Source organism: Oncorhynchus keta, chromosome 32, assembly GCF_023373465.1.
Source record: "Oncorhynchus keta strain PuntledgeMale-10-30-2019 chromosome 32, Oket_V2, whole genome shotgun sequence".
Classification (NCBI taxonomy): Eukaryota; Metazoa; Chordata; class Actinopteri; order Salmoniformes; family Salmonidae; genus Oncorhynchus; species Oncorhynchus keta.
In genome coordinates, this window is record NC_068452.1 from 32,997,330 (window position 1) to 33,010,969 (window position 13,640).

Sequence of the window (13,640 nt, forward strand, 5' to 3'; positions counted from 1 at the left end):
CTCTATCTGAAAACTTATAATAGGCATATTAGGCTAATTAATCTGGAACAGGTTCAGAAAGGAATCTCAGACTCAACCAGGTCCATTTATCTGTCCGTCTCAGCTCGCTCCATTGTAAAAAATGAGTCTGAGATTAGCGTATTAAAACGCTACCCCCAACCCAACACCCCAGTCTGTATCCCCGCTCCACTCCCCTCCATCCAGACTGAGATAGTAAATCTTTCTGAGTGTGACTTTAAAACCCAGCATATCTCAATCTGAGGAATGGCTGTCTGGCACCAAACTGGTCCTCTCAAATGGCAGCAAGAACATCAGGGGGAGGCAGGAAAAGAGAGGGGAGAGAAAGAGAATGTGTATGGATGTGTCTGTGAGAGAGAATGAGATGGTATGAGAAAGAGAATGTGTATGGATGTGTCTGTGAGAGAGAATGAGATGGTATGAGAAAGAGAATGTGTATGGATGTGTCTGTGAGAGAGAATGAGATGGTATGAGAAAGAGAATGTGTATGGATGTGTCTGTGAGAGAGAATGAGATGGTATGAGAAAGAGAATGTGTATGGATGTGTCTGTGAGAGAGAAGGAGATGGTATGAGAAACAGAATGTGTATGGATGTGTCTGTGAGAGAGAATGAGATGGTATGAGAAAGAGAATGTGTATGGATGTGTCTGTGAAAGAGAATGAGATGGTATGAGAAAGAGAATGTGTATGGATGTGTCTGTGAGAGAGAATGAGATGGTATGAGAAAGAGAATGTGTATGGATGTGTCTGTGAGAGAGAATGAGATGGTATGAGAAAGAGAATGTGTATGGATGTGTCTGTGAGAGAGAATGAGATGGTATGAGAAAGAGAATGTGTATGGATGTGTCTGTGAGAGAGAATGAGATGGTATGAGAAAGAGAATGTGTATGGATGTGTCTGTGAAAGAGAATGAGATGGTATGAGAAAGGGAATGTGTATGGATGTGTCTGTGAGAGAGAATGAGATGGTATGAGAAAGGGAATGTGTATGGGTATGTCTGTGAGAGAGAAGGAGATGGTATGAGAAAGAGAATGTGTATGGATGTGTCTGTGAAGAGAATGAGATGGTATGAGAAAGAGAATGTGTATGGGTATGTCTGTGAGAGAGAAGGAGATGGTATGAGAAAGAGAATGTGTATGGTGGATGTGTCTGTGAGAGAGAATGAGATGGTATGAGAAAGGGAATGTGTATGGATGTGTCTGTGAAGAGAATGAGATGGTATGAGAAAGAGGGGAGAAAGGAGCGATATGGACATTAGATGAAAGGAGGGAGAGGAGGAGATGAAAGGTAAGTAGAAAGGAATGGAATGGAGCAGGAGGCAGTGTTGGTGACATAGCAACAATAGTAATCAAGGTCTGGCTGTGCAATTTACTAGAAGCAAAATATTTACAGAGCCTCATTATTTACTGATAAATATCCCTTCAGACACATAGAGACTCATCTCTTACTCCATACAACACTCTATACCGAGACAGCCACAATGGAACACAAACCTCCCACAGACATTCCATTGACTGCTGCCCTGTTTTAAATCAATAACCTTAGGCAACCAATACACCAACAGAGACCGGTCAACCAGGAAGGTCACTGTCCAATCACACTACAGCGACGGGACAGCAGGGAAGGTATTTGTCTAATCACACTACAGAGACTGGAAAACCAAGGACGTGCTCTGTCCAATCACAATAGACAGACAAGGCAACCAGGAAGGTCACTGTCCAATCAAGCAACAGTGAATAGGTAAGCGGTGTGAGGTCACTGTCCAATCTCAAAATGGTGGCTGCATTGCAAGAAAATTCACTGCTCAAACACCCAACATGGACTCGGGAACCAGGAAGGTCACGTTCCAATCACAAAACATTAATCTGGCACCAGTAAGGTCACTGTCCAATCATGTAGCAGAGAGCAGCCAGGCGCCCACTAAGGTCAGAGACAGATAACCAAGGCTACTGCCCAATCTTATGGGAAGTAATGTCACTGTCCAATCAGAGACCCCTTCCAGCTAAACACATTTAACATGTGATGAATGATGTTGACTGAAAGTGGTTTTAAGCACTGGTTTTAGGCCAGATGTTTCTTTGGGCCTAGAATGGGTGAGGCTTGTATTTGCTTTGGGACAACTGATTCTGGGCATGCTCTCGGGGCCTTCTCTCTCTCTAGAGTGTGATGAATCTCTGAGGTTGTGACAGTTTGTTAAGAAAAGCCGAAAAGGCAGAAGAGGAGGAGAGGTGTGAACTGTGACACATTGAAACCCAAAAAGCACGTATTTCACACACATAGGAGAGGAGCGTAAATCTCAGCTCATTCACTGGGTTTCCTCTTCAGAGGAAGGCATCACACCTGAGCCTGACACAGTATGTCTCTCATACAGAATACGTTCAACATCACAGCTTTGCATTATGTCAAAATTAGTATAATATCACATTACCTGCTGTGTAGCGACTATTATGCAGAGATTATGGTAATGTCAGCACGTCCTTTGAAATATTGCAATTTATTTCACATCAGACGTCAGTCTTTCTTGAGGGACTTCACTTTTCCTTTCACCGCAACAGAAGTGGTGAATTCGACCAAAGGGTGAAGCAGTTTGGATTTCTTTCAGAGACAAATCAAACATTTGAATGGGTTTAGAAGATTTCATCGTCTCCTTCTCATTTGCACGGCTGACTTTCACTCTACAGGCTCAGCAACTGTTACCTTTTAACAGAATTCCTTTGCTATTCGAAGTAATGGTCTGTCTGAAAAACGACAACCTATGTGTTTGATAGAGAAAATGTAAATGAGCAAAGACAGGTTGGGTGGAAATTTGCACAATGCAAGAAGAGACAAAGAGAGGTAATCCATGAGGTACATCTAATGGGATGTTTCAGCCGCATCTCACTGAAGTTGATGGGATTATTTTCTATTAGCTCTCTCTTCTTTTTGTTATCTTTTATCTGTAGTCATCTCAAATCTACCTCTCATTACTATCAGGAACGTTTTGGTTTCTTTTACCTGTAGTCATCTCAAATCTACCTCTCATTACTATCAGGAACGTTTTGGTTTCTTTTACCTGTCGTCATCTCAAATCTACCTCTCATTACTATCAGGAACGTTTTGGTTTCTTTTACCTGTAGCATCCTACCACTCTACCATCCTCTCCTCTAACCTACCATCCTTTACTCTACTCTACCATCTTCTCCTCTACTCTACCATCCTTTACTCTACTCTACCATCCTCTCCTCTACTCTACCATCTTCTCCTCTACTCTACCATCCTCTCCTCTACTCTACCATCCTCTCCTCTACTCTACCATCCTCTACTCTACCATCTTCTCCTCTACTCTACCATCCTCTCCTCTACTCTACCATCCTCTACTCTACCATCTTCTCCTCTACTCTACCATCTTCTCCTCTACTCTACCATCTTCTCCTCTACTCTACCATCCTCTCCTCTACTCTACCATCCTCTACTCTACCATATTCTCCTCTACTCTACCATCTTCTCCTCTACTCTACCATCTTCTCCTCCACTCTACCATCCTCTACTCTACTCTACCATCCTCTACTCTACCATCTTCTCCTCTACTCTACCATCCTCTACTCTACCATCTTCTCCTCCACTCTACAATCCTCTCCTCTACTCTACCATCCTCTACTCTACCATCTTCTCCTCTACTCTACCATCTTCTCCTCTACTCTTCCATCCTCTACTCTACCATCTTCTCCTCTACTCTACCATCTTCTCCTCTACTCTACCATCTTCTCCTCTACTCTACCATCACCTCCTCTACTCTACCATCCTCTACTCTACCATCTTCTCCTCTACTCTACCATCTTCTCCTCCACTCTACCATCCTCTACTCTACTCTACCATCCTCTACTCTACCATCTTCTCCTCTACTCTACCATCCTCTCCTCTACTCTACCATCCTCTACTCTACCATCTTCTCCTCTACTCTACCATCCTCTCCTCTACGCTACCATCTTCTCCTCTACTCTACCATCTTCTCCTCTACTCTACCATCTTCTCCTCCACTCTACCATCCTCTCCTCTACTCTACCATCCTCTACTCTACCATCTTCTCCTCTACTCTACCATCCTCTCCTCTACTCTACCATCCTCTACTCTACCATCTTCTCCTCTACTCTACCATCTTCTCCTCTACTCTACCATCCTCTCCTCTACTCTACCATCCTCTACTCTACCATCTTCTCCTCTACTCTACCATCCTCTACTCTACCATCTTCTCCTCCACTCTACCATCCTCTCCTCTACTCTACCATCCTCTACTCTACCATCTTCTCCTCTACTCTACCATCCTCTCCTCTACTCTACCATCCTCTACTCTACCATCTTCTCCTCTACTCTACCATCTTCTCCTCCACTCTACCATCCTCTACTCTACTCTACCACGCTCTACTCTACCATCTTCTCCTCTACTCTACCATCCTCTACTCTACCATCTTCTCCTTCACTCTACAATCCTCTCCTCTACCATCCTCTACTCTACCATCCTCTACTCTAACCATCTTCTCCTCTACTCTACCATCCTCTACTCTACCATCTTCTCCTCTAACCTACCATCCTTTACTCTACTCTACCATCTTCTCCTCTACTCTTCCATCCTTTACTCTACTCTACCATCCTCTCCTCTACTCTACCATCTTCTCCTCTACTCTACCATCTTCTCCTTCACTCTACCATCCTCTCCTCTACTCTACCATCCTCTACTCTACCATCTTCTCCTCTAACCTACCATCCTTTACTCTACTCTACCATCTTCTCCTCTACTCTTCCATCCTTTACTCTACTCTACCATCCTCTCCTCTACTCTACCATCTTCTCCTCTACTCTACCATCTTCTCCTTCACTCTACCATCCTCTCCTCTACTCTACCATCCTCTACTCTACCATCTTCTCCTCTAACCTACCATCCTTTACTCTACTCTACCATCTTCTCCTCTACTCTTCCATCCTTTACTCTACTCTACCATCCTCTCCTCTACTCTACCATCTTCTCCTCTACTCTACCATCTTCTCCTTCACTCTACCATCCTCTCCTCTACTCTACCATCCTCTACTCTACCATCTTCTCCTTCACTCTACCATCCTCTCCTCTACTCTACCATCCTCTACTCTACCATCTTCTCCTCTAACCTACCATCCTTTACTCTACTCTACCATCTTCTCCTCTACTCTTCCATCCTTTACTCTACTCTACCATCCTCTCCTCTACTCTACCATCTTCTCCTCTACTCTACCATCTTCTCCTTCACTCTACCATCCTCTCCTCTACTCTACCATCCTCTACTCTACCATCTTCTCCTTCACTCTACAATCCTCTCCTCTACTCTACCATCCTCTACTCTACCATCTTCTCATCTACTCTACCATCCTCTCCTCTAACCTACCATCCTTTACTCTACTCTACCATCTTCTCCTCTATTCTACCATCCTTTACTCTACTCTACCATCCTCTCCTCTACTCTACCATCTTCTCCTCTACTCTACCATCCTCTCCTCTACTCTACCATCCTCTCCTCTACTCTACCATCCTCTCCTCTACTCTACCATCTTCTCCTTTATTCTACCATCTTCTCCTCACCTCTACCATCTTCTCCTCCACTCTACCATCCTCTCCTCTACTCTACCATCTTCTCCTCTATTCTACTATTCTCTACTCTACCATACTCTACTCTACTCTACCATCCTCTACTCTACCATCTTCTCCTCTACTCTACCATCTTCTCCTCTACTCTACCATCCTCTACTCTACCATCTTCTCCTCTACTCTACCATCATCTCCTCTACTCTACCATCCTCTACTCTACTCTACCATCCTCTCATCTACTCTACCATCTTCTCATCTACTCCACCATCCTCCTCTAACCTACCATCCTTTACTCTACTCTACCATCTTCTCCTCTACTCTACCATCCTTTACTCTACTCTACCATCCTCTCCTCTACTCTACCATCTTCTCCTCTACTCTACCATCCTCTCCTCTACTCTACCATCCTCTCCTCTACTCTACCATCCTCTCCTCTACTCTACCATCTTCTCCTCTACTCTACCATCTTCTCCTCTACTCTACCATCTTCTCCTCCACTCTACCATCCTCTCCTCTACTCTACCATCCTCTACTCTACCATCTTCTCCTCTACTCTACCATCTTCTCCTCTACTCTACCATCTTCTCCTCTACTCTACCATCCTCTCCTCTACTCTACCATCCTCTACTCTACCATATTCTCCTCTACTCTACCATCTTCTCCTCTACTCTACCATCACCTCCTCTACTCTACCATCCTCTACTCTACCATCTTCTCCTCTACTCTACCATCTTCTCCTCCACTCTACCATCCTCTACTCTACTCTACCATCCTCTCCTCTACTCGACCATCTTCTCCTCTACTCTACCATCTTCTCCTCTACTCTACCATCTTCTCCTCCACTCTACCATCCTCTCCTCTACTCTACCATCCTCTACTCTACCATCTTCTCCTCCACTCTACCATCCTCTCCTCTACTCTACCATCCTCTACTCTACCATCTTCTCCTCTACTCTACCATCCTCTCCTCTACTCTACCATCCTCTACTCTACCATCTTCTCCTCTACTCTACCATCCTCTCCTCTACTCTACCATCCTCTACTCTACCATCTTCTCCTCTACTCTACCATCCTCTACTCTACCATCTTCTCCTCTACTCTACCATCTTCTCCTCTACTCTACCATCCTCTACTCTACCATCTTCTCCTCTACTCTACCATCATCTCCTCTACTCTACCATCCTCTCCTCTACTCTACCATCCTCTCATCTACTCTACCATCTTCTCCTCTACTCTACCATCCTCTCCTCTAACCTACCATCCTTTACTCTACTCTACCATCTTCTCCTCTACTCTACCATCCTTTACTCTACTCTACCATCCTCTCCTCTACTCTACCATCTTCTCCTCTACTCTACCATCCTCTCCTCTACTCTACCATCCTCTCCTCTACTCTACCATCCTCTCCTCTACTCTACCATCTTCTCCTCTACTCTACCATCTTCTCCTCCACTCTACCATCCTCTCCTCTACTCTACCATCCTCTACTCTACCATCTTCTCCTCTACTCTACCATCCTCTCCTCTACTCTACCATCCTCTACTCTACCATCTTCTCCTCTACTCTACCATCTTCTCCTCTACTCTACCATCTTCTCCTCTACTCTACCATCCTCTCCTCTACTCTACCATCCTCTACTCTACCATATTCTCCTCTACTCTACCATCTTCTCCTCTACTCTACCATCTTCTCCTCCACCCTACCATCCTCTACTCTACTCTACCATCCTCTACTCTACCATCTTCTCCTCTACTCTACCACCCTCTACTCTACCATCTTCTCCTCAACTCTACAATCCTCTCCTCTACTCTACCATCCTCTACTCTACCATCTTCTCCTCTACTCTACCATCTTCTCCTCTACTCTTCCATCCTCTACTCTACCATCTTCTCCTCTACTCTACCATCCTCTCCTCTACTCTACCATCCTCTACTCTACTCTACCATCCTCTCCTCTACTCTACCATCTTCTCCTCTACTCTACCATCTTCTCCTCTACTCTACCATCTTCTCCTCCACTCTACCATCCTCTCCTCTACTCTACCATCCTCTACTCTACCATCTTCTCCTCTACTCTACCATCCTCTCCTCTACTCTACCATCCTCTACTCTACCATCTTCTCCTCTACTCTACCATCTTCTCCTCTACTCTACCATCCTCTCCTCTACTCTACCATCCTCTACTCTACCACCTTCTCCTCTACTCTACCATCTTCTCCTCCACTCTACCATCCTCTACTCTACTCTACCATCCTATACTCTACCATCTTCTCCTCTACTCTACCATCCTCTACTCTACCATCATCTCCTCTACTCTACCATCCTCTCCTCTACTCTACCATCCTCTCATCTACTCTACCATCTTCTCCTCTACTCTACCATCCTCTCCTCTAACCTACCATCCTTTACTCTACTCTACCATCTTCTCCTCTACTCTACCATCCTCTCCTCTACTCTACCATCCTCTACTCTACCATCTTCTCCTCTACTCTACCATCTTCTCCTCTACTCTACCATCTTCTCCTCTACTCTACCATCCTCTCCTCTACTCTACCATCCTCTACTCTACCATATTCTCCTCTACTCTACCATCTTCTCCTCTACTCTACCATCTTCTCCTCCACTTTACCATCCTCTACTCTACTCTACCATCCTCTACTCTACCATCTTCTCCTCTACTCTACCACCCTCTACTCTACCATCTTCTCCTCCACTCTACAATCCTCTCCTCTACTCTACCATCCTCTACTCTACCATCTTCTCCTCTACTCTACCATCTTCTCCTCTACTCTTCCATCCTCTACTCTACCATCTTCTCCTCTACTCTACCATCCTCTCCTCTACTCTACCATCCTCTCCTCTACTCTACCATCCTCTCCTCTACTCTACCATCTTCTCCTCTACTCTACCATCTTCTCCTCTACTCTACCATCTTCTCCTCCACTCTACCATCCTCTCCTCTACTCTACCATCCTCTACTCTACCATCTTCTCCTCTACTCTACCATCCTCTCCTCTACTCTACCATCCTCTACTCTACCATCTTCTCCTCTACTCTACCATCTTCTCCTCTACTCTGCCATCCTCTCCTCTACTCTACCATCCTCTACTCTACCACCTTCTCCTCTACTCTACCATCTTCTCCTCCACTCTAACGTCCTCTACTCTACTCTACCATCCTATACTCTACCATCTTCTCCTCTACTCTACCATCCTCTCCTCTACTCTACCATCCTCTACTCTACCATCTTCTCCTCTACTCTACCATCTTCTCCTCTACTTTAACATCCTCTCCTCTACTCTACCATCCTCTACTCTACCATCTTCTCCTCTACTCTACCATCCTCTACTCTACCATCTTCTCCTCCACTCTACCATCCTCTCCTCTACTCTACCAGCCTCTACTCTACCATCTTCTCCTCTACTCTACCATCCTCTCCTCTACTCTACCATCCTCTACTCTACCATCTTCTCCTCTACTCTACCATCTTCTCCTCTACTCTACCATCCTCTCCTCTACTCTACCATCCTCTACTCTACCATCCTCTCCTCTACTCTACCATCTTCTCCTCCACTCTACCATCTTCCTCTCCTCTCTACCATCTACCATCTTCTCCTCTACTCTTCTCTACCTCTCTACCATCCTCTCTCTACCATCTCTCTACCATCCTCTCTCTACTCTCCATCATCCTCTCCTCTACTCTACCATCCTCTACTCTACCTCCATCTCTCTCTACTCTACCATCTTCTCCTCTAATCTACCATCTTCTCCTCTACCACCATCTTCTCCTCTACTCTACCATCCTCTACCTCTACTCTACCATCCTTCTACTCTACCATCTTCTCCTCTACTCTACCATCCTCTACTCTACCATCTTCTCCTCCACTCTACCGTCCTCTACTCTACTCTACCATCCTCTATACTCTACCATCTTCTCCTCTACTCTACCATCCTCTCCTCTACTCTATCTTCTCCTCCACTCTACCATCTCTCCTCTACTCTACCATCCTCTCCTCTACTCTACCATCTTCTCCTCTCTCTACCATCCTTCTCTCTACTCTAGCATCCTCTCCTAACCATATCATCCTCTCTCTCTACTCTACCATCTTCTCCTCTACTCTACCATCTTCTCCTCCACTCTACCATCCTCTCCTCTACTCTACCATCCTCTACTCTACTCTACCATCTTCCTCTACTCTACCATCTTCTCCTCTATCTCCTCTACTCTACCATCTTCTCTCTCTACCATCTTCTCCTCTACTCTACCATCCTCTCTACTCTACCATCCTCTCTCCTCTACTCTACCATCTTCTCCTCTACTCTACCATCTTCTCTACTCTACCATCTCTACCATCTTCTCCATCTCTCCTCTACTCTACCATCCTCTACTCTTCTCCTCTACTCTACCATCTTCTCCTCTACCATCCCTCTACTCTACCATCTTCTCCTCTACTCTACCATCTTCTCTACTCTACCTCTCTACCATCCTCTCACTCTACTCTACCATCTTCTCCCTCTACTCTACCATCTTCTCCTCCTCTACCATCTACTCTCCATCTCTACTCTACCATCTTCTCCTCTACTCTACCATCTTCTCCTACCATCTTCTCCTCTACTCTACCATCTTCTCTACTCTACCATCCTCTACTACATCTTCTCCTCTACTCTACCATCCTCTCCTCTACTCTACCATCCTCTCTCTCCATCTTCTCCTCCACTCTACCATCCTCTCCTCTACTCTACCATCCTCTACTCTACCATCTTCTCCTCTACTCTACCATCCTCTCTCTACTCTACTCTACTCTACCATCTTCTCCTCTACTCTACCATCTCTCCTCTACTCTACCATCCTCTACTCTACCATCTTCTCCTCTACTCTACCATCTTCTCCTCTACTCTACCATCCTCTACTCTACCATCTTCTCCTCTACTCTACCATCCTCTCTACCTACCACCTACCTCCATCTCTACTCATCCTTCTCCTCTACTCTACCATCCTCTCTCTCCATCTTCTCCTCTACTCTACCATCTTCTCCTCTACTCTACCATCTCTCCTCCTCTACTCTACCATCTTCTCCTCTACTCTACCATCTTCTCCTCTCTACCATCTCTACTCTATCCTCTCCATCTTCTCTACCTCTCTATCTCCTCTACCATCCTCTACTCTCTCTACCATCTTCTCCTCTACTCTACCATCCTCTCTCTACTCTACCATCCTCTCCTCTACTCTACCATCCTCTCCTCTACTCTACCATCTTCTCTCTACTCTACCATCTTCTCCTCTACTCTACCATCCTCTCCTCTACTCTACCATCCTCTACTCTACCATCTTCTCCTCCACTCTACCATCCTCTCCTCTACTCTACCATCCTCTACTCTACCATCTTCTCCTCTACTCTACCATCCTCTCCTCTACTCTACCATCCTCTACTCTACCATCTTCTCCTCTACTCTACCATCCTCTCCTCTACTCTACCATCCTCTACTCTACCATCTTCTCCTCTACTCTACCATCTTCTCCTCTACTCTACCATCTTCTCCTCTTCTCTCTCCACTCTACCATCATCTCTCTACCATCCTCTACCATCTACCATCTTCTCCTCTACTCTACCATCCTCTCCTCTACTCTACCATCTCTCCTCTATCTTCTCCTCTACTCTACCATCCTCTACTCTACCATCTTCTCCTCTACTCTACCATCCTCTACTCTACCATCTTCTCTCTACTCTACCATCCTCTACTCTACTCTCTTCTCCTCCACTCTACCATCCTCCTCTACTCTACCATCTACTCTACCATCTACCATCTTCTTCTCTACTCTACCATCCTCTCTCTCTACTCTACCATCCTCTACTCTACCATCTTCTCCTCTACTCTACCATCCTTCTACTCTTCTCTCTACTCTACCATCCTCTACTCTACCATCTTCTCCTCTCCACTACCATCTTCTCTACCATCCTCTACTCTACCATCTTCCTCTACTCTACCATCCTCTCCTCTACTCTACCATCATCTCCTCTACCATCTACCATCCTCTACCATCTCTACTCTATCTTCTCCTCTACTCTACCATCTTCTCCTCTACCATCCTCCATCTCTACTCTACCATCTTCTCCTCTACTCTACCATCCTCTACTCTACCATCTCCTCTCCTCTCTACTCTACCATCCTCTCCTCTACTCTACCATCCTCTCCTCTACTCTACCATCCTCTCCTCTACTCTACCATCTTCTCTCTCCATCCTCTACTCTACCATCTTCTCTCCCATCTACTCTATCCCTCTACCATCACCATCCTCTACTCTACCATCTTCTCCTCCACTCTACCATCCTCTCTCTCTACTCTACCATCCTCTACTCTCTACCATCTTCTCCTCTACTCTACCATCTACCATCTCTCTCCTCTCTACTCTACCATCTTCTCCTCTACTCTTCTACCATCCTCTCCTCTCTACTCCTCTACCATCTTCTCTCTTCTCTCCACTCTACCATCTACCATCTTCTCTACCATCTTCTCCTCCACTCTACCATCCTCTCCTCTACTCTACCATCCTCTACTCTACTCTTCTCTACTCTACCATCTTCCTCCTCCACCATCTACCATCTCTACCATCCTACTCTACCATCCTACCATCTTCTCTCTACTCTACCATCTACCATCTCTCTCCTTCTTCTCCTACCACTCTACCATCCTGCCATCATCTCTCTACTCTACCATCTTCTCTCCACTCTACCATCCTCTCATCTACTCTACCATCCTCTACTCTACCATCTTCTCTCCACTCTACCATCCTCTCTCTACTCTACCATCTTCCATCTTCTCTCCACTCTACCATCCTCTCCATCCTCTACTCTACTCTACCATCTTCTCTCTGCTCTACCATCCTCTCCTCTACTCCTCTACCTACCATCTTCTCCTCTACTCTACCATCTTCTCCTCTACTCTACCATCCTCTCTCTACCATCTTCTCCTCCTCTACTCTACCATCTTCTCCTCTACTCTGCTCCATCCTCTACTCTACCATCTTCTCCTCTACATCCTCTACTCTACCATCTTCTCCTCTCTACCACTCCTACCATCTTCTTCTCCTCTACTCTACCATCTTCTCCTCCACTCTACCATCTTCTCTACTCTACCATCCTCTCTACCATCCTCTCCTCTACTCTACCATCCTCTCTCTCTACTCTACCATCTTCTCCTCTACTCTACCATCTTCTTCTACTCTACTCTACCATCATCTCCTCTACTCTACCATCCTCTACTCTACCATCTTCTCCTACTCTACCATCTTCTCCTCCACTCTACCATCCTCTACTCTACTCTACCATCCTCCTACTCTACCATCTTCTCCTCTACTCTACCATCCTCTACTCTACCATCTTCTCCTTCACTCTACTATCCTCTCCTCTACTCTACCATCCTCTCCTCTACTCTACCATCCTCTCCTCTACTCTACCATATTCTCCTCTACTCTACCATCTTCTCCTCCACTCTACCATCCTCTCCTCTACTCTACCATCCTCTACTCTACCATCTTCTCCTCTACTCTACCATCCTCTCCTCTACTCTACCATCCTCTACTCTACCATCTCTCTCTACCCATCCTCTCCTCTCTACTCTCTACCATCTTCTCCTCCACTCTACCATCCTCTCTCTACTCTACCATCTACCATCTACTCTACCATCTTCTCCTCTACTCTACCATCCTACCATCTCTCTACCATCCTCTACTCTACCATCTTCTCCTCCACTCTACCATCCTTCTCTCTACTCTACCATCCTCTACTCTACCATCTTCTCTCTACTCTCCACTCTACCATCCTCTCTCTACCATCTACTCTATCTACCATCTCTACTCTACTTCTCCTCCACTCTACCATCTCTCCCCTACTCTACCACTCTACCTATCTTCTCCTCTACTCTACCATCTTCTCTCTACCATCATCTTCTCCTCTGCTCTACCATCCTCTCTCTACCATCTTCTCTACTCTACTCTACCATCCTCCTCCACCATCTTCTCCTCCACCTCC

The 13,640-nt window shown here is 45.6% G+C and overlaps 2 protein-coding genes across 11 annotated transcripts in view; both read right to left on the reverse strand.

Annotated features, from left to right (window-relative positions):
* LOC118375361 (synaptotagmin-C-like) overlaps positions 1–13,640 on the reverse strand; it is a 58,478-nt gene that overhangs the window by 38,094 nt on the left and 6,744 nt on the right. The gene's annotated exons all lie outside the window — the stretch shown is intronic.
* On the reverse strand, positions 236–8,152 carry LOC127914528 (uncharacterized). 7 transcript variants are annotated; one of them, XM_052491454.1, is made up of 4 exons: positions 7,803–7,949; positions 6,291–6,422; positions 3,782–4,176; positions 236–3,351 (listed from the first exon to the last, which is right to left on the reverse strand). In XM_052491454.1, exon 4 carries the CDS (start codon positions 1,416–1,418, stop codon positions 312–314), a length of 1,107 nt encoding a protein of 368 aa, XP_052347414.1. In that variant the 5' UTR covers positions 1,419–3,351; positions 3,782–4,176; positions 6,291–6,422; positions 7,803–7,949; the 3' UTR covers positions 236–311. The 7 variants fall into 7 exon arrangements, with proteins under 7 accessions (XP_052347414.1, XP_052347415.1, XP_052347418.1 ...); XM_052491455.1 differs by lacking the exon at positions 6,291–6,422 and having other exon boundaries at positions 3,782–4,003; XM_052491458.1 differs by lacking the exon at positions 6,291–6,422 and having other exon boundaries at positions 3,782–4,353; positions 7,803–7,942.

Coding starts and splice junctions, on each gene's coding strand:
- LOC127914528 (XM_052491457.1), bottom strand. CDS start 1,418: ATGAGGCTCTGTAAATATTTTGCTTCTAGTAAATTGCACAGCCAGACC.